At 31.9% G+C, this 21,763-nt stretch overlaps 3 protein-coding genes across 3 annotated transcripts; 1 reads left to right on the top strand and 2 right to left on the bottom strand.

Annotated features, from left to right (window-relative positions):
* The first annotated feature begins 781 nt into the window (after positions 1-781).
* Positions 782-3,828, top strand: LOC118037111 (heat shock protein 83). The gene is made up of 4 exons (XM_035043008.2): positions 782-1,066; positions 1,156-1,297; positions 1,654-1,934; positions 2,063-3,828. Exons 1-4 carry the CDS (start codon positions 929-931, stop codon positions 3,611-3,613), a joined length of 2,112 nt encoding a protein of 703 aa, XP_034898899.1. The 5' UTR covers positions 782-928; the 3' UTR covers positions 3,614-3,828.
* A 2,112-nt stretch (positions 3,829-5,940) lies between these two features.
* On the bottom strand, positions 5,941-7,624 carry LOC118037110 (small ribosomal subunit protein eS10z). Its single transcript, XM_035043007.2, has 5 exons — positions 7,495-7,624; positions 7,357-7,405; positions 6,539-6,821; positions 6,309-6,435; positions 5,941-6,196 (listed from the first exon to the last, which is right to left on the bottom strand). Exons 1-5 carry the CDS (start codon positions 7,495-7,497, stop codon positions 6,113-6,115), a joined length of 546 nt encoding a protein of 181 aa, XP_034898898.1. The 5' UTR covers positions 7,498-7,624; the 3' UTR covers positions 5,941-6,112.
* Positions 7,625-10,789: 3,165 nt separating this feature from the next.
* On the bottom strand, positions 10,790-14,535 carry LOC118037109 (protein REVEILLE 6). The gene is made up of 8 exons (XM_035043006.2): positions 14,171-14,535; positions 13,966-14,023; positions 13,201-13,324; positions 12,922-13,098; positions 12,726-12,830; positions 12,104-12,213; positions 11,921-11,980; positions 10,790-11,378 (listed from the first exon to the last, which is right to left on the bottom strand). Exons 1-8 carry the CDS (start codon positions 14,392-14,394, stop codon positions 11,295-11,297), a joined length of 942 nt encoding a protein of 313 aa, XP_034898897.1. The 5' UTR covers positions 14,395-14,535; the 3' UTR covers positions 10,790-11,294.
* Positions 14,536-21,763: the final 7,228 nt, after the last annotated feature.

Genomic DNA, 21,763 nt, shown 5'->3' on the forward strand with positions numbered 1-21,763 from the left:
CAGACTCTCTACCTGTTCATGAGGGATGTGAGAAATCCTGGGCTAACTTGCCCTATCTCCCGTCGACACCTTTTTCCCAGCAAGAGACTTTCAAGTAATAAACTTTATAATTCAGAGATATATGACACACACGAAATGAAAGCTGTCAAGAGAGGAGAGTCTCAAGGGAAAGAAAGCTTAGAGATTTGATCTTGGCATTCACGAAAAGGAAGCTCCGAGAAAAATAGAGTCTTTATAAACAAAATCAGAATAGAAGTGAGGGGACACTTGGGATAGAAACACATGTCTCGGTCTTTCCTATTTTGAATGTACACGTCATTTTTTCAAAATAAGTTTTTTATATATATTTTAGCTTTATTTAAGTATAGGAATAATAATCGTATACTATCTATGTTTTTATTATTATTATTATATATTTTTTAAATTTTTTGAGTGGCATCTTTTTTATTCCGAAAATTAAAGTCAAATTAAAATTATATTAGATTCCCAAAACTTCCGGACTAAAATACAGCAGTATCTAAACATCAAGTACCAGAAATTCCAAAGCAAAAGAATAGGTCCCACTCCGTCATCAAATTCAACCCTATATAAATAAAAAAAAATTAAAAAAAAAAAATCTTCAAGGTCTCCGTTAGCAAACCAGAACAGAACCTTCTCGACTTCCCTCGAAAACCATGCATACTTCCCCTTTACGTCGTCGTTTCCCCGAACAATCTAGACAGACCCCCGCTTCTAGAAGAACCTAGAACCCGTCATCCACTATAAAAAACCCTAAAGCAAGCTCTTTTCCCTCGTCAAGAATAAGCCTTAAACAATCCATCATCGAATTCTCTCTAGCTTCGTTGCTTCGGCGTCGTTTCTTTGCTCTCTAAATCGTGTTTTGTTGCTTGCTTTTGCGTGGTTTCTTGCTGGCTTTGGCGTGGGAAAGATGGCAGACGTGCAAATGGGAGAAGCAGAGACATTTGCATTCCAAGCAGAGATCAACCAGCTCTTGAGCTTGATCATCAACACATTCTATTCCAACAAAGAAATCTTCCTTCGTGAACTCGTCAGCAATGCTTCTGATGTACGTTCTCCTCTGTTCTTTCAGTCTTTGTTTTTCTGGGGTTCTTATGTTTTCATGGTGCTAATGGTGGTTTCTTGGGATCTGTGTAGGCGTTGGATAAGATTAGATTTGAGAGCTTGACGGATAAGAGCAAGCTTGATGCACAACCTGAGTTGTTCATCAGGCTTGTTCCTGATAAAACTAACAACACCTTGTCCATCATCGATAGTGGTATTGGCATGACCAAAGCAGGTACATTAAAGTTCTCTACAACCCATTTTTCTTCTTTAAAAAATTATCATCTGGATTACTGAAAATTTTGTTTCCTGGTCTTGATTTCGTGTTTATCTCTCAAACCCAAGTTTTATCTTTGAAAATTACCATCCGGGGCAGTGCAATTTTTGTTTATTGATTTTGATTCTGGGTTTTGGAATGTAAAGTTACGTGTTTTATGTTTTTAGTTCGGGATTCTCATGAGATAAATGCAGAAGTTTATTAAAATTGCGAGTGGAATAGTGAGAAAGTGTTTATGGTAAGGTATAGTGGGGGGATTAGAGATAGCTGATTGTGATCTGGGAATGCTTATTTTTTGAGTTTGTGAATTGTAGATTTGGTGAATAATTTGGGAACAATTGCGAGGTCGGGGACGAAGGAGTTTATGGAGGCATTGCAGGCAGGGGCTGATGTTAGTATGATTGGACAATTTGGTGTGGGGTTCTATTCTGCCTACCTTGTTGCCGAGAGGGTTGTGGTGACTACTAAGCATAATGATGATGAGCAATATGTGTGGGAGTCACAAGCTGGTGGATCTTTCACTGTTACAAGGGATGTTAACGGAGAGCAACTTGGTAGGGGTACTAAGATTACCCTCTACCTCAAGGAGGATCAGGTAAATAAAGCACCCTGTTTAATTTAACCAGACTTTATGGTTTGTGGATTGATGTTGTTATTGGCTTGTTTGTGTTAGATTTGATTTTGGGTTATGACTTTTGGTTTTTGCAATGATTTTGTTTGTAGCTTGAGTACTTGGAGGAGAGGAGGATTAAGGATCTTGTGAAGAAGCATTCTGAGTTCATCAGTTATCCTATCTATCTGTGGACTGAGAAGACGACTGAGAAGGAGATTAGTGATGATGAGGATGATGAACCAAAGAAGGAAGAGGAGGGTGATATTGAGGAAGTAGATGAGGAGAAGGAGACCAAATCCAAGAAAAAGAAGATTAAGGAGGTTTCTCATGAGTGGCAGCTCATTAACAAGCAGAAACCCATCTGGTTGCGCAAGCCGGAGGAGATCACCAAGGAGGAGTATGCTTCTTTCTACAAGAGTTTGACCAATGATTGGGAGGATCATTTGGCTGTTAAGCACTTCTCTGTTGAGGGTCAGCTGGAGTTTAAGGCTATTATCTTTGCACCAAAGAGAGCTCCATTTGATTTGTTTGACACTAGAAAGAAGATGAACAACATCAAGCTTTACGTAAGGAGGGTCTTCATCATGGACAATTGTGAGGAGCTTATCCCTGAGTACCTTGGATTTATCAAGGGTGTTGTTGATTCTGATGATTTGCCACTCAACATCTCTCGTGAGATGCTTCAACAGAATAAAATCCTCAAGGTTATTAGGAAGAACCTAGTGAAGAAGTGCATTGAGATGTTCAATGAGATTGCAGAGAACAAGGAGGATTACCAGAAGTTTTATGATGCTTTCTCAAAGAACTTGAAATTGGGTATCCATGAGGACAGTCAGAACAGAGCCAAACTGGCTGATTTGCTCCGGTACCATTCAACTAAGAGTGGCGATGAGATGACAAGCTTGAAGGATTACGTCACCAGAATGAAAGATGGCCAGAAGGACATTTACTACATTACTGGAGAAAGCAAGAAGGCAGTGGAAAACTCTCCATTCCTTGAGAAGCTCAAGAAGAGGGGCTACGAGGTGCTGTTTATGGTTGATGCCATTGACGAGTATGCTGTTGGCCAGTTGAAGGAATATGATGGAAAGAAGCTGGTTTCTGCTACAAAGGAAGGTCTAAAACTTGACGATGAGACTGAGGAGGAGAAAAAGAAAAAGGAGGAGAAAAAGAAGTCCTTTGAGAACCTTTGCAAGACAATCAAGGACATCTTGGGAGACAAAGTGGAGAAAGTGGTTGTCTCTGACAGGATTGTGGACTCTCCATGCTGCTTGGTGACAGGAGAGTATGGCTGGACAGCTAACATGGAGAGGATCATGAAGGCTCAGGCATTGAGGGACAACAGCATGAGCTCATACATGTCAAGCAAGAAGACCATGGAGATCAACCCTGACAATGGTATCATGGAGGAATTGAGGAAGAGAGCCGAGGCTGACAAGAATGACAAGTCCGTCAAGGACCTCGTGTTACTGCTGTTTGAGACTGCTCTGCTAACCTCTGGCTTCAGCCTAGATGATCCAAACACGTTTGCTGCTAGGATTCACAGGATGTTGAAACTGGGTCTTAGCATTGATGAGGATGAGGCCGCTGGTGATGATACTGATATGCCTGCCCTGGAGGAAGACGGTGCTGAGGAGAGCAAGATGGAGGAGGTGGACTAAGCTCCCAGCTTTTTGTTATGTTGATAATACTTGTGAATTGGTTTTGTTTACCTTGTTAAAGGCAGGCTCGTGTCCGTTGTGTATTTGAAAGAGAGATGGTCCTTCGTGAGCGTATTAAGAGTCTGTTTTTAGGTGTCAAAAGAGGGAGTCTGCAAATAGTTTCTGCCCTTGTGTACTGTGTGGTTACAAGATCAATAGATTGTGCTGTTATCAAATTATGCAACTTGATCTGTGCTGGGCTCTTGTTTTGAAAATTTATTTTGTTAGATTCACGTAACCAGATAGTTGATTCCCTACTTTTCTTCGGCTACTCAGGAGCGAGTCCTAGCTACAAAGTTAAAAATTGAAAAATTAAAAGAAGTTTTTAAACAAAATTAGTGGCCCTGGTTACAAGCCTGATTGGATTTGACAGCCATGATAAATTATACTCGATTGACATGCACCTGCTCTAGTTGGATGGCCTCAATTTCCAGTTGGTTTCCATTGTCATCACTTTGAACCTTCCAGAGCAGGTAGCAATGCATGTACACAGAGGGGGTGACAAGAATGAAACAAGGAATGGCTCGTGTATGAAGGTGCCACCCCTGGAACCCGTTTGGCCTAATCCCTTTTTTGTTCTTGGAACCCTAGCCTCTGAAAGGGAGGTCTTAGGTTATGTAGCGAACCAGATTAGGCTCAAGCCAGTCAGTTATGGTCTAATGTTAGACCTGTGATGCGCGATGCTGCAGGTTTATCATTTTTTTTTAATATACATGGATGTTTAGGTAATGGTATTGAAAAATTTAATCCTTGAGTTATTAACTTGATTGGTTTTAATAGAATCAAGTAATGTAATGATATGATTTAAGTTATAGACAACGATGGCATGGCAGACAAATTATACAAAAAAATAAAAAAATTAGTAATAATTAATTAAAACAATTATTAAAAAAAAAAAAAATTTTTACTACAGACAATGCCACCACCAAAAAAATATTACTAAACTTCATTGCAAAAGAATAAATGACAACATTTTAAACCCCCTGGAAGGATTGATAGAGCAACACCGTGAAAAGAAAACCTATAAAAAAAAAAAAGTGATTATTTATCTATATTCAACCAATTAATTTTATTTAACTTGAGAATAAAATTTATCTATAAAAATAAACTCAATAAAAAATAATAAATAAAAAGATTCAAGAAAATCCAATCAAACAAAAAAAAAAAAAATATAGGATAAAAAAATAAAAATATTAGAGTTCAATCTCTAATTAAATAAATATTAAAAAAAATCATAAGACACACACAAAGATTGAGGAAGAAAGATGAAAGAAATGAGAAGAAAAAAAAAGGCACGTTTATGACAACTCAACAAACTATTTATATTTATATATACATGCATTGCTTTAAACACGTCGAGACGCATCGAAAGCAACCCCTGAAACAATAATTTTGGCCTCTTGAATCAACCACACATTAGTGTATTTTTTTAATTCTTTTTAATTTTTTAAAATATTTAGATAACATCACCTGAACTCATTAATTACACAAAAATAACAGCAAGAAAATAATAAAAATACCGGTTAAATTATTTGACATCATGGATCACAAGGTCTTTTAATTGTGCAACAAAATTTAAAATTACAAAAAGGACCTCATAGTCAGCCTTCTTTTTTATTTTCATTCCAAGAGTAAATAAATTATTTTATTATACATTTTTTTCTATAAAGAACATAAAAATAACCCTCAATTGAAGCTAAAAAATTATTTATTTTAAGGGAAATGATGTAAATTTATTATACAATTAAAACACAAATTACTTATCTTGCCTCTAAACACCAAAATTGTTCTAATAAAAAGACTATTTTATCCCTGAATATTTGGCCATTTTTCGAGGCAAAAAAAAAATAGAAAAAAGGATAAAACACTATTCCCGTCCATCAATCAACTCTATCTAGGTAAACAATATAGGTGAACTGTTTTCTCCTCTTTTAGGTTTTTTTTTCTTAATGTTACCACTGAGCTTCATGTAATCTAATGAAGAGAATTTGAGTCGGGGGTACCTGATGTGTTGCTCGTTAACATCACAGATTAGGAGGATCATACCAATCCTAAAACCTTGCTTTATATTGAACTGTATGACTGCAGTTTAATGTAAAATACTAAAATTAGAAACCTAATTTGAGCTGATTTTTCAAGATGGCAATACCAGAGCTTTAGCATCAAAGAAAGCAGTAACATAACCCCCAAAGTTATACTGTGTACCTGACACATAAATGACAAATCTCACTTGCAATTCATGCCCTCCGGATTAGAAAACAGCCACAGTAAATCAAGCAATCAAAAGATAGCAAAACAGAAAAATCGGAGTTCCATTTCATCAAATAGCAAATTTTAAACAAGAACTTCAAAACAGGATCTGTATTCTAGTCTCAAGGATTAACTTGCTAAGGAGTTGAACAAGGGCACAACTGCTACATCTAGTAAAAACAGCAAAACTGTAAAAAACTAGCAACACCTTCAAGCAAAGTCAGGAGAACTAGTTTGACCAGCAGCACCATAACCTCCTCCTCCACGACCAAAGCCAGGCCTTCCACCAGAGCCCTGGAAGATCCAAACATGGAATGGAATTAGAAGTAAATATACAAGAACACATTGTGGCAGTTGTCCGTAATGGGTATTAACATTTAGGGTAATTGTATTAAAGTGAAATTACCCTAAATGCAGGCTGGTAATCTGCCGGTGCTCCTCCCTTCTCACCACCTTCACCCCCTCGTGGGCCCCCACGATAACCATCGCGGTCACCAAATCTTGGACGGTCTCCCTCAAAGCGAGGTGGACCTCTAGAAATCCAAACAAACACCACATGCAAATTAGTTTATTCTAAAAAATCAAGGATGATGAGAACGCTCAAATCACGTAATTGTCAACATAAATTAAAATTACCGGGGCCGGTCACCAGGTGGACCACCAAACGGGCGACCACCAGCAGGCTTTGCCTGTTTCTTCAAGGTAGCAGGAACAATTTCTGATGGAAGATTCAGGTAAGTCCTCAAAAACTCAATTCCATCATTGGTAAGATACCAATAGTAGTACATCCATGCAAATGTCTCACGAACATATTCCTTGGATTTGAAGCTCTGCATGAGCTTAATAACCTGGAGATTGGGAACATCAATCTCCGGGTGCTTTGCAAGATTGTAATCTTTTTTTGCATAGCAAACTCCCTCTGCAGAATCAAGAAAAAAATAAGATTGAACTAAACCTCATTAGTTCCATTTGGATAATTTGAAAAAATAGCAAAACTTCACCATTCAGACTAACTGATCATATACCAAATAAAGCAAGAATGACCAAGATACTCAGCATAGTCTTAATTTTGTATTCCAACTACCAAGGAAAAAAAAACCCATTAAAACCTACACATAAAGAGGAACTAGCTGAAGGATGATATACTGACTGCATCTCACTTGAATTATCAATGCAATAAGAACAAAAGCAGCAAAAGACTGCTGCTTTGGACAAAAAGAGAATGTACCCTATAACTCAATGGCTTTTCTAATTGGCATCCATGTTATTTGAAGAACTCAATGTTATTCAATCAGCTCTGTAAGATCACAAGCTGTGAGCTAACATTAACCCCAATTCTTCAAAACCCACAACTAGAAGTGAATATTCCAAAAACCATAAAAAATACAAAAGATCCTTCATAGGTTTTCTTTCTAGATAACTAAAAATAGATCCATAGCAGAAAAAGACAAGACCTTGAAAGAGGTACTTAGAGATTTCTCTTCTGTTCTTCTCTGAAATAATCTGAAACAGTGATAGACAGCATAAAAAAGTCAGTATATTTCTATCTTCGTGTCTATTAGAAGTAGAGAGGAAGAAATAGAGGGGGTCACCATGGTTGCTAAAATGCAAGCCCCGTTTTGTGCTTTGGTGCAGAGATGAGAGGAGAGCTCTCTTCTTTCGATAGGATGCTAAGGAGGACTTCGAAACCCTAAAGAAAACGATACCGTAATTATATATGGGTTTGGTCCTGGGCTGGGTGAACAGATAGCCCGGATTTCATTTGAGATTAATCAACTTTTATGTGGGTCTATTATGGGCCTAGTACAAGTCCAATTTTCTTTTCCTTCTTTTTATTGAAATCAAATTAATTTAAAAAACAAATAAAAAGTAGTTATGGGTGTAGGGAGCCACCGCGCTTTCAGGTCGGCAGATGTGATGCTTTCTGCTGTTCAAAACAATTTTTCACCGTCTTATATAAAATATCATCGTATTTTTATTTATTTTTATATTTTTTTGTTGGGTGGATAATTCGTAGTTGGTAAGGGTTTTTTTTTCTTTCCTCTAAAATTAGTTTTTTTTTTGTTCATATTTTAAAATTTTTAATTTTTAATTTTTTTATAAATATTTTATTTGTATTCAACTTTATTTCTTAATCTTAATTTATTATATATTACTATTTTTAATTTTTTTTATTATTTTTATTTTTACCCTTTTATAAAAGTCTTATTTATTTTCAATTTCATCATTCAATCTAAATTTATGATATATTATTTTTACTAATTTGATTCTTATTTTTTTATTTTTTTTAAGTTATTTCCTTTCAATTTCATTATCCAATAAAAAAGTTATTTTAATTTTATATCTTAATTTTGATCATTTTATTATTATTTTTTGGATTTTTTCTAAATTGATTTTTTTTTAATTCCACCCTTCAATAAACATATAAATTTTATTTTTTATTACATATCCGATCCTCAATATTTTAATTGTTATTTTTTGTTTTAAATTCTTTAGTATAATTGAATTATTTTTTCAATTTCATTCTTTAAAATTAATTAATTAAAAATTGAGTTTCGTGGTTTTTTTCAAATATGATACTTTGGATTTAATGATCTAAGTCACAAGTTTAAAAAGTCAACGTTGATTGATATTTACAATAAAATAGGTTATGGGATTTTTTTATATCATGTTATTCTAGTTTTATAATGTAGATCACATATATGGTAGGATAAATCAGGTTAGCTTAATTTTAATTATCGAGGTTATAAGTCTGTCATGTTAACTCTAGTTGATCAAGGCTGATGTTGTTAGAATTGTTTTTTACATTGTATCTTTCTTTATTTAATGGGTTGGAAATTAAGATATATCATTTGTTTTATTTTGAAAAACTTTTTTTGTTCTAAGCTATCCTGATGACTTTTTCTAAGAAAAATGATTCGTCTAATCTTGTTGCTTTTTTTATTGTCTATTTAAAATGAAGCCAATTTATTTAATATTGTCAGGTCTATTATTCAAAATTATATTTTTTTAAAAAAAAATGTTTTTGCAGCAATTAAATATTATTTTTTATATAAAAAAATAATTTGAACTCGACTCGTAGTGCAAGTGGACACCTAGTCTGATCCTAATTTCTATTGAATTTTCTCACCAAGTACATGGATTTCCATTCGGTCTTATCCCCCATCAATGAAAACAGTTTCTTATTCTAAAGGATAATTGTCAACAAACTTCAAACAAATTGTTGTCTTGCTTCGTAAACCTTGGAAATTACTCTGTACAATGTTGTGTTCTAATTCCTTTGCTCTTCATGTAATGTTTTAGGTTGTAAGAGGGCAACGTAAAAACATTTTTTGATCTCACCTAGAACACATACAAAAATTTGTTTGAAAGAGAGGCAAAGCATATTCATTTACTAAAGATCACCGAACTTGTTCCATGACCTCCTCAAGAACTGGATAGAAGGTGGATTAAAACCATCTGGTGCAAACACCTATGATGTAAAGAAAATTACCCAGGAAGTAAGAACACAAATTATATGTCCAGGGCTGTCTCGCAGAGCTGGTTTGGTCGGAATTTGTTCTTTGGCCAAACATGAAAAGGTTTCAACTCCAAATAGCTCTTCTAAAGGAGTCAATGCTCCGTTGCTCTAAAAGATTTTATCTGTGTCAAACGCATCCCAATTCTTCATAATTCTACAGGACTATTCTTCTGAGGTTTCTTGGTCTAGATTAGCTCTGTCCATTGTTTTGAAGTTGGATTTCAAAACCCAGATTAGCTTGTGGAGTGGGAATAGGTTACCAATTTGAAATCATATGTGGGATTGAATTAATTCGATCCAAATAAGCTGTAAAAATTTAAAGTTTTATATCAAATTCTTTTAATATAATATTAAAAATCTTGTTTGACAAGATATTGTGAATTTATACAAGTCAAATAATGATGAGTTTTAATCTTATCATTTTATTTTTTTAATAAAATTAAACTAAAAATATATTTTTACAAGTTTAAAACTTAAAAAACTCACTTAAAAGAATGCTTAAGAAAATAATATAAAAGCATTCTTAAGATTCACTCAATAGCATATGATTTTGAATTGAGATTATTTATCATGGTAAACAGTAATAAGCTTCCATAAAAACAGAGGCTTACATATAGTCTACCAAATGCATCCTGGTTGGGCATGAACAGAGAATGTTCAACAATTTGGTCAATAATTACTGCAAGACATCATCTCGTTCTTGTATCTCCAACCATCGTAGTCGAAACTCATACTAGGAAGAAGATTTCTTTAGGAATAGATTATGTTGGAATCTGTGACTCATAAGTATATGATAAGAGTGAAGTTGAGATGGAACATATAGTCATCAACCAAATGCATCTTGGTTGGGCATGGACAGAGAATGCTCGACAATTTGGTCAATAATTACTGCAACACATCATGAAGATTTTTTTAGGAATAGATTATGCTGTAATATGCGGTTCATAGACAGACACCGGCGAGAAGCGGGGGAGAACAAGGAGAGCGAAAAAGATATTCAAGAAAAATACCAGATTTTACAAAATAATGAAACAGGAGGTAAGCATGTTTCAGAAACAAAGGGGTAGTTAGGATAACACTACTTCATTGAACATGCTTCTTAATCATGGAGACACTTTTTTTCATTGCAGACTTTGGACTAGGTCTAATAATGAATATCATGTCTGTCTTAATTCCAATTAAAAAATAATATAAATCATATTTTAAAATCTCCATCTCATCAGTTCATAAAGATTCTCAACCCTCTAGCTATCTCCCACATGAACGGGAGAACATCAGGACACAAGTGGGAAGGAAAGAGGAGTCCATCTTGAGGTGCCAGGCACAGAAGGAACACGAGTGGCAAAGCTTTCCATTTGAAATGAATAGGTTAAAAAGATATCTTTCGATTCTTCAAGTATTGGATACAACTTCATAAAAGGTCAAGCCTAGAGCCAGACAATACATGAATGCTCTATTGTGCAAAAAACAGCAGAGTTTAAGGAAAGATGGATTACAGGTGATATGCATAATCATTTGCATTGCCCAGTTTACATGGTGAGAGTCAAAACTTGAGTGATTAGGCATCTATACATGCTACGATCACTATACACTCCTGAACTATTATACATCATTAGGGATTTCCTCTCTCCAATATACACGTAGGAGGAGGACAAAGTTACAAAATCGGCAATTGATGGCCTCACAAACAGGAGAAGCTGGCAACAAAAAACCGTAGCAGATGCCTTTAATAGCTGGCATTAAGGCTTTCTAATCGCCATTTTTTTTCCTGGCATACCAACGAGTAAGAGTCGGCAATAGTTGTCTGAAAAACAAACATGAAGCCCATGCAACCACGCTGGAGCATTGTCTTCTCTTGTTTCCCAACCAAATTTAAGCAACATCCATTGGTTGATCAACATTCTTGTTTACACCCATGGCTTCCGAGTCGATCTCATTGGAAGAGAGCAACTTTCTCTGCATTAATAGAATAGAGTATGTCAAAATACAAGTAAAATTGAACTATATGGTTTTCATAAAGCACTGCTTTTGGAGAACTGCATCATAGGAAAAAAGATACTGGTGACAAAACAGGACTTGGGCATTTGCAAAAGATCAGTTGGTCGTCCATCTCAAAAACTAGCCAGCTATGGAAAAGGAAGGAAATTGAATGTATGGAGAGACCCACTAACTGAACTTGGCCTGCATACCTATGGTCAATTATTCGTGCTAGCAATTTTCTTTCTTGGACATGCTTTATCTTGTATACTATTAGGTTACAGTAGCTCCCAACAGAGCTGAAAACAGTAAAGGCCACAGAACTTAAAACACGAAAGGCCACCTTGCTATATGATTTAAAAAGAGATCATTGCCTCATTCAACACAAGATATTGTTCATGTGGTAAAATGTTTCAGATTTAAGTGCATTACCCGACACAAATACATGATATAATAAAAACCTGAGCTGGTGAAAAAGCAGCAATCAATAAACATAATTGCTTTTCTGAAACGGCACTCACATGTTCCTCGAAACTGGGGCTGGTAAGATTGATTGCAAGGTTTCTCATCAGCAATAGCACCTGCAAAAAAAAAAAACCAGAAAGAAAAATAAATGAACTTTCAAATTGGAAAATTGTTAGAGATGTAGTGCACAATAAACTTATAACAATAGAAAAAAAAAATAGTAGGGCTCAGGAACATACCGTTTCAACATCTATAGGGTCCATTTTCTTAAGACTACGCAAATGACCAGTAACATTTGGGTCGAAGACACTACCAATGAAGCCATATACCTGAGCAAAGTCAGGCAGCACTGCAAACAAAAGGGCAGTGTGAGTACCATAAAGTCTGTGCAAATGAAACATGAAACTAATAACAACTAGCATAAAGAGATGAACTCATCAAGGCTCTGTTGTCAAAAATAAAAAATAAAAAAAATAAAAGTCTAGAGAATAAATGGGAAATGAAAGGAGAACATATATATATATAAATTGCAAAAAGGTCTAAATTCAAAGTGACTACTTAAAACATTCTCATTGAATGATACACATGCATTGCTGATGAATTCAAGATACAGACATATCTACAGTAGGATATCAACATGCATGCTTGAGCATGCACACACTTCAAGTTTTGAGGGCTGCCGTATGTGACCACAATATCTATTTGGCTAAAGCATTTGACCTTTATCCACAAGAACTGCATTTTAGCCTAACTTCAGAATTGTGCATGAATCAAGAATTTATAGGTTCAAATATCAATACCAGCATTAAAACAGGGTAGTGCACAGATTACAATGTTGAAGAAATGAAATGAAACCCTCACCTCTCGTTGATTGGCCATGATTCCCTTTCTCAGCTGTTTTCCCAACTGGTTTTGTTCTTGGAGTACTCTCACTGCTACTGCAACAATTATTAGCCACTAATGCTCCTGCAAAGCACAGGAACGTGCCATCAAATGTGACCGAAGAATTGAGTTTGACAGCAACGGTAGCAACGTGGATAAGTTCGATGTTACAAACCTTTTGCTTGGTTTGATAAACTGACAGTCGGCACGTTGTTTGTCCAGGAAGATGCAGCAGCAGCACTTACAATGGGGTTCATAGGTATTGAAGACGAATCAGGCCTTAAAGCACATCCAGATTCAAGGGGAGCAGAGGATGATTGAAATGATCCTGATGGTTGTGAAAGCACCACAGCTGCCAGGTACAATGCATACGAATCAGGGAAACATTATTTATGCTGTTTGTGCATTGATCTTGAAGGCACTAAGAATAAACACTTCAAAATGCACTACTCACCATTTTTTGAAGCTTTTTGAGGATATGGGTGAGCAGCCTTCCTTTTGGGCCGTGGTGGAGGCAAATGTTCACTCGTTCCGCTCTTCTGAACCTTTAAAAAGTACTTCTGCGCATGACTTCGTATCTGCAAAATTTCCATTTCATTGTTTCTCATACATATCCCTACTATCAGTTTCCAATGTTCAAAAACACAAAGAACAGGACACAATTTCCATAACTTCAAAACAGACTGCTTAACAAACCTCTAAATATTTCAAAGCAGAATTCATTTAAACACATAAAATTCATGTTTTTCACACTAACCATAAGACTATATAGCAGAACTCTTTAACAACCAAAAAGAAACATATCATCTATTTTCACCGCTCACAGATTTAAACGAATCTTCAGGAACCCCTTACAAAAATTGAGCTCTTAATCAAATTTCACTACTCCAAGACAACAAAATACTAACCTTTCAGAACCCCTTATACAAATCAAGCCCGCTATCCATTTTCATCACTCCAAGGCAACAAAAACTTATCTTCGAAAAGCCCTTTTTACACCATGCTTAAAATCGCACAAACTTCTTTACATGAAATTAAAATTCGACAAAATCTAACCCCCACTCAAACATTCAACTCCAAATTATCAACCAAAACAGTAAAGAAAAGGAAAAAACCCTCAAATTTTCATCGCTCGCGCTCATGCACAACAATATAGCCTCCACCAAATTCCAAAATGCAATTAAATACATGCATTTCATATAAGTTCATGGTCCAATACCTGAATAACAGTTTTTGAGCCAATAAAAGCTTCAATCTTTTTCCAATCTCTGTCAAACCTAAACACAAAACCGATCAAAACAAACACAAAGACCTCATAATTTACCTCAAAATCCAAACTTTCTCAAAAACATCACAACAAAACCCTAATTGAACACAATTAAACAAATGGATTATCAATAAAATACTAATTAAGAAGTAATTACAGCTGAAGAGCTTCAAGGAACTTGTCGTGTTCAGGCTCAGTCCAACTCTCTCTGGATTTGGTAATCGTGTACGGTTTTCGGATCTTCTTATTCGGATCATCCGATGAAGAATCCGACGCCGTCGTCGTCGTTGTTGTAGGGAACGTTGAGAGTCCAGGTAATGCAGCCATTCCGGTTGGATCCAGGTAGAATCCGTCAGCCGGGTTCGGATTTTTTGATACCATTTTAGTGGGAAGAAATGGGTTTTTGGTTTTGGTGGGGTTTTTTCTGCGCGTTTTGAATTAATGGGTTTTGTAGAGGGTGAGAGGTGGAGGAGAGAATTGGATGCTTTGTGGGATATCAGTAATTGTGGATGAGTGGCTCATAAGAATATGCCACGTTTATATTTATAAACCGAACCCAGCTTGATATTCTCAAGCCAACTTTTATGCGCCGCCTTAGTCTTATTAAACCTTTTAAAAATAATATTAATATAATTAAACCTGAATAATTCTGATAAGCGCGAATTAAAATTTAGCTAGATTTTAAAATGAAATTAAAATAATATTATTTAGATTAACGTATTTTAATTTGTAAAACTCTTTACTCAGATATTGAATCGAGTAAATCTAACTTAATAATCTTGATATCAATAGAATATATAATTTATGATACTAAATTCTTTTCCGTTTTAATAATATTACTATTTTTATACAAAGATTAATTTTTTTTATTAAGTTTTTAAAGAATATTTTACTTTTAGGCCAGGATATTTACAATTAAATTAAAGTTGTTTGAAAGTTCTTATTTAATATTATTGAAATGATAGTTTAAGGATAATTATTCTAAATGATTTTGTCTATTTACATTTTGTTTTTCTGAACAATAAACTTTAATTAAATTTTACTTCACACTAAGCATGATTAACATCTTGAATAGTGCTTTTATCTTGTGATTTTATTTTTCTAATGATTTTTAACTAGCATTACCTCAACACAAAAATATTTTCACTAAAGTTTCCTTTAAAAAATGAAAAAAAAATTGAAATTATCAATATTCAATTTAAAAACAAACTAAATTTAAGTAAACAAATAAAATTTTATCATATAAATATTTATAAAATTTATTTGTATCTAAACCTCATAATTAATCATAAATGATTCAATGCTTTTTTTTTGGGTTGGTGTTCTATTTTTTTAAAATGATAAATAATTAAATTAATTAATTCTACAGCAAAAAAGGAAAGAAAAAATTCGAAGTTCTATCATGTTTTGATGAAGAAATTGTTTTTGTTTTTTTTATTTGTAATTTTTTTATTATTCAATAAAAAAATTTACTATATTTATCAGCTCAAAGCACAGAATTATTCTACTGCTATTGCTTATTTGCATTTAAAATGACAAAAAACAAAAAGTCAAGCAGCTTACCATGGTCTATAAACCACGGGATTATGACCCAAAGGGGGTGTAGCTGGGGGTCGGTTCACGTGACGTACAGAAAAAGATAGACATCACTTAGAACCATGACACGTGGCAAAACCTGTGGACCAGAAGAAAGAACGGCGGGCTGATGCATGTCCAGGAGCTAAGTGGCCAACAATAAGACCGCGGAATGGTTAAGCCTGAGAAGAGAAGATATTTATGTGGCCCCCATACAAAGGGCCCTACCTTGAGTTGCCTTTTCTTCGATATTTTTTTTTCCTGGTTCTTGATATCGTCACAGTAAAGATATAAACCAGCTATGTGGCCTTTTAAAAAAAAACAAAACAAATATTATCTATATGTAGGTTTTTTTTATGTGTTGCAGAAGAAAATTAAAAAGTTTATGTATATATCACTCAAATAAATTAAAAATTATAGGTGTTAATAGATAAATAAATAATAATTAAAAATAAATTAAAAAAATAAAAGGTAAATATATATCAAGATATTTCATCTCGCAGAACAAGATATTTATATGGTTATGTTTTTAAAATTTTTTATTAAAATAATTTTTTTATGATAATATAAATATATACACACATTAAATTAATTGAGTAAAATAAAATGGAAAAATAATATCATGCAGGGCTAAACATGATAGAAATATTATGTGAAAATTAAAAAAAAAATGTGAAAAAATAAAGTTCACATGCACAAGTATGAAAAAAAATAGATAAAAAATAAAAATCTCTTCAAAAACTAAATACATAAAAAAAATAAAATATATATAATTAAAAAAAAATGCTCAACAAAAAAGAAGTGATATTAATTTAAATATAAAAAAGTAATTTCAAAAAACAATATATAAAAAAACATTATTCTAAACAAATAAAAAAAAAAAAGGCAAAAGGTTAGATGTTGTAGGGTTTGGCAAGCCACGCTAATCCACTTGGCCTATTTTGTCAAGGCCAGCACACTTAAATATTTGTTTTTTGAAAAGTGATTTTTAAAAAATTACTTTTTAAACTTTCATGTGTTTATTTGTTATTAGAAAAGTTGGTCAACGAAAAATACTTTCCGGTAAAATAAAAATTTAACTTAGTTTCCAGGAAAGTGTTTTCCTGGAAAATTTGAGCGAAAAATATTTTTTCAGAAGTTGTGAAAATTTTAAAAATGTCATATTATTTGCTGATTATATCAAATTTAGTTCTCAAACTTTTGATTGCTATATATGTTTTGTTTTGAATATTTATTTTTTAATTTCATCTCTTAAAATTTAATTTTTATATTAACTTTGATCCTTATTTTTATAATTGTTATTTGCTTTTTTCCTTATCATTTTTTATTAAAAAAAATTGTTTATCAAATTTGATCCTTGTTCTTTTGATTGTTACTTATTTTATTTGAAATAATTTATGAAATTATTATTATTATTATTTTAATTTTTTATCTTTTATTTTTTTTATTTTTTAGATTTGATATCTATTAATTTGATTGTTATTTATTTTATTTGAGATAATTTATGAAATTATATTTTTTTCAATTTCATTCTCATTCAACTTTTTAATTTGTAAGATTTGTTCCTCATTATTTTAATAAACTTAAGAAAAATAAAACATTAATAAATTATTTTCTAACTCCTTTTCCATGACATAACCAAACACTATAAAATGTTTTCTACCTTATTTTTCATTACACTACCAAACATCGAAAAATAATTATTTCCCGAAATTCACTTTCTAAAATAAAATTACTTTATGGCTAACAAACGGGGTCTTAGTCCTTTTTTTTTTTTGTTGCATTTGGGGCGGGTGACATGTTGTATGTCCCAAGTTTTTTTTTTTTAAAAAAAAAAAAACAAATGACATGTTGTCTGATTTTGCCTAAATTTCTATCACTGTAGTGGTTGGAAAATTGAGGTTGAAGGGCTTTTGACCCGAGATATCTAAAAATACACTCAGGTAACCTTGATAAACCAATGCATGGCTCAAAAAACATCTCAAAAATAGAAATAAGCCCGAAATTAAAAAAAAAAAATCTCCGAGCTCAAATGTGTTTTTTCACGAACTTTAAAAATAAAAAAAACACATAATATGAACTCTCCTCATTTGACATAAATATCTATTATTTTGGTGACCTAAATAGGTGTTAATGATATTTTTCTACCTTTACTGCACGGAATTTGATGACCTTTCTCTCTCCTCTCTTAAATCAATTACTAAAAAATAATAAATAAATAAAATTTTGTATCAAAATTAAATTGAGAAAATATTAAAATACTAAATATGTATAATTTTTAAAGTATGAGGATTAAAATAAACTTTTTGTGTGAACTTTGAAAACATTACTCATTTTTTGTATATTTTCTACTTTGGTTTTTTGTCGTTCAATTTTATCATTAGTCAACAAATTTTATTCAAATACTCTTGAATTTGGCCCATAAAAAATACAATCACATAAAAAATAATTAAGAATCAAATTAAAAAAAATTGTGAACAATATGTGAAATATGAAAGGATACACGATGTTGACTCAACAATAACAATCCCACACATTTTCGTTTGTTACTTAACTATCATGCTAGCCAGTGTTACACCACAAGTTGAAGTAAAAAAACAATTTGAGTGCAAAGATAAAATATCAAGTCATTGATAACATGTTTTCTAAAAAATTATAGATTTTAATCATGAATTGAATTATATTCTGATCACATTTTAAAATGGAAAAACATTTGATTTACTTGAGATGATATGTGAAATTTAACTTGATAAAAATAAATTGAAAAGCTCAATCTTAAATCAATTTAATATTAAAGAATAAAATAAAAATAAAAAATAATATTTGATTAAAAAACTAAAGCGAACTTATATCAACCAAGCAAACTCAAGAAAAAAATCATGCACATCATCGAATTCAATAATCTTTTTATTTTAGAGATTATTTTTTATTCAATTATACAAAAATAAATAAAAAATATTATATAAAAATAAATAAAAAAGAAAATAATAACCTAGATGTTGTGGATAAACATGTTAAACCTCCTACCCAAATACTAGGTTCAATTGAATTCAATGATTTTTTTTATCATTTTTTTGTAAAATCAAATATAAAACAACAAAATAATACTTATAAAAAATAGCTCAACCGTGTGGGTGTAGGCATTAAAAAAAGCAATATAGCTCGCGTGCCTGGGCCTATTGTATTTTCTTATTTATTAAAAAGACAAACAACTTATCATCAACCCCATTTCTTTGTTTTTTATAAAATAAAAACAACACGTCGTCTGCTTTATACAAATACCAACACCTAGTTTTCTCTAAAAAATTCGATGTTCAATTTTTTCTATTAAAAACTCATTTTCCAACCTATTTTGACCAAAACCACTCAGTAAACACGAAGCCAATGACCATAAAAAACCTAAAAAACAACTCAAAAATAAAATTGAACTCGAAGCCAAAATTAATCTCGTAATCAAATTTAACTCCTCATGCAAGGATAATGTTAAAAAACAACTTAAGGCTCCGTTTGTTTGCAGTAAAGTAGTTTCCTTTTGGAAAGTGAATTCCGAGGAAAATGAATTCCTGGAAAGTAAATTCCGGGAAAGTATTTTCCGATGTTTGGTAGTGTTATGGAAAATGAACTGGAAAACACTTTCCAGTGTTTGGTTGTGTTATGGAAAATGAACTGGAAAATAATTTATTAATGAATTAATTTTTTTTTCAAGTTTATCTAATATATATAAAATATTTAATCACTTATAATTGTCATAACCCAATTTTGATCTTTTTATTTTTATTATTTTTGATGAAAAAAATAAAAATAAAATAAATGAAGGATGAATTAAAATTTGGGTTAAGGGCAACATGATTGGAAGTTTAAAGATTTAATTAAACTTTTGACTAGTTTAATTAATTAAATCAAGGGTTTAATTGGAGAATTGATTTAATTAAATTTTAGATTATTTTAATTAATGAAATCAAGAATTTAATTGAGTTTGAAGACTTAATTAAACTTTGATTTAATCAAAAACCCATTATTTAAATAAAATAAACAACTCTTTGCATTTTAATTCACTGCTACAGTAGCAGCGAATTATAATTCAATGCTACAGCAGTGAATTATAAGTCGCTGCTACAGTAGCATTGCATTTTAATTCGCTGCTACTGTAGCAGTGAATTAAAATGCGATGCTACTGTAGCTATTAATTAAAATTCATTGGCAGCATCAGCTAAGGAAAGTGTTTTCCTTTCTTTATCAGAAGGAAAACACTTTCCTACGGGGAAAGGGAAAGTTTAAGTTGACTGGAATTGGAAGGAATTGGTTTTCCTTTGACTTATTTTCCTGATAGTCACCAAACATGGGAAAGTGAGGAAAATGAATTCCGGGAATTCATTTTCCTTGAAACAAACAAAGCATAAGTCAAACTTTTTTCATGAAATAAAATCCATTAACATGAAAATTGACTATTTTTATGGTTGAAATTATCGACAACAATGAATTTTTATTTTTATGCTGGAATTTAGTATCCCTATTTTTTTTTGAAAAAAATAAAAATAAAATTTAAAACTAAAAGTAAATTAAAAAGAAAAGGTTAACTAATAGCTAAAAAAAATAGCATAAGAGAGCAGGATTTGGGGATGACGTAGATTTCAAGAAGCCAAGTGGCCAACGATGAGAATTGGGCCAAGTAAAGGGAAGATATTTATATGAGAATCACTCGTGTGGCCCCCATGCAAAGTACCCTACCTCGAGTTGCCTTTTTCTTTGATATTTTATTTCGTTTCCTTGTTCATTATATTATCATGTTGATCACGAAATAAAATATAAAACTTGGTAATATAATCTTTTAGATTTCAACTACTCGTGTTATGTATGTATTTTTAAACATTAAAATTTAAAGATAAATTAAAATAACTCTCTTTAAACATTAAATTAAAAATATTAATTACTATTTTAAAAAATATTTTTTGTAAGAAAATAAAAAAAATATCAATTAAAAATAAAAATAATCAAAATTTTAAAAAATTAAAACCCACATAAAAATTTATTTTTTTCAAATAAATTGTTTGCTTTAGGATTTTATTTCAAAAATAAACAAATGACAAGTAGGCTATTTATTAGGGCTTGCGACTTGTTATCTTGTACACTAGTTTTTGATAACCTCTAACGGCAAGAAAATTATAGTCAAAGTTTTGGGGTTCAAAAAATCAAAATTTTAAATTGTTTTTATTTGAAAACATCTTAAAACACATCATTGAAACCTTAACAGCCTACAATCAAAGTTATTGATAGTTGGAATTTCGCCATCCAATAGCTCTCTTTTTTATATTTTTTAGTGGTTTTCACTCTTTTATTTCAAGATCTAGGAATCTAACATAAATAAAATAAAGTTTTGGACCTCAATAAAAAATTCTAAAAAAGGACTAACGAATGAAAAAAATTAACTTGAAGGACCAAATTATAGATTTGCATGCTATTGGTGACAAAGGCCTTTTATTTTGTCATTGATGTCTTTTTATCATTTATCTTTAAATTATAATTTTTAAAACAAGTAAAAATTAAACGTTTCAAAATTGACTGTTAATTTAATACTATAAAATTTCATGACAAGTAAAGCAAGGTAGGTGAGAAATTTAAAAAGATTTGAGTTCAGAAATCATGAGAAACATGATTCTAGAAGACTTAATTGAAAGTAAAAGAGAGCAGTGACGGAAATGGACATCAATAAAAATCTCAAGGACTAATAAAAAAAAACAAAGTATTTCTGGAAACAATGATTCTATCAAGATTTGAATGAACCATGCTTGAATTTCATACAATAAAGAAATAGAAGTAGGTGTAATGTAAGAGAAATTACGGGTCTTGTAACCTCAAACAAATCTTTTAACATAAGAGAAAGTTTGAGAAAATATAGAAAAATATCGAGTAGAAATTAATGACCCAAAAAACTTGTTTTGATTAATCAAGATATTTATAGATTTTAGTTACTTTACATACTTCAATCATGAAAAATAATGTTACTATTTATTGATTAATAAAAAAATATAGATATTTATCATTACACAGTGTATAATATTATTATTAGTAGACAAATCGATAAGTATCAATGCTAGAAATACTCATTGGCCAAGAAAAAAAAAGGCTCGAGTCAAGTAAAAAATAATTTATGTTTGTAACATTAATAATCAGCTAT

Source organism: Populus alba, chromosome 17 (genome assembly GCF_005239225.2).
Source record: "Populus alba chromosome 17, ASM523922v2, whole genome shotgun sequence".
Taxonomy (NCBI): Eukaryota; Viridiplantae; Streptophyta; class Magnoliopsida; order Malpighiales; family Salicaceae; genus Populus; species Populus alba.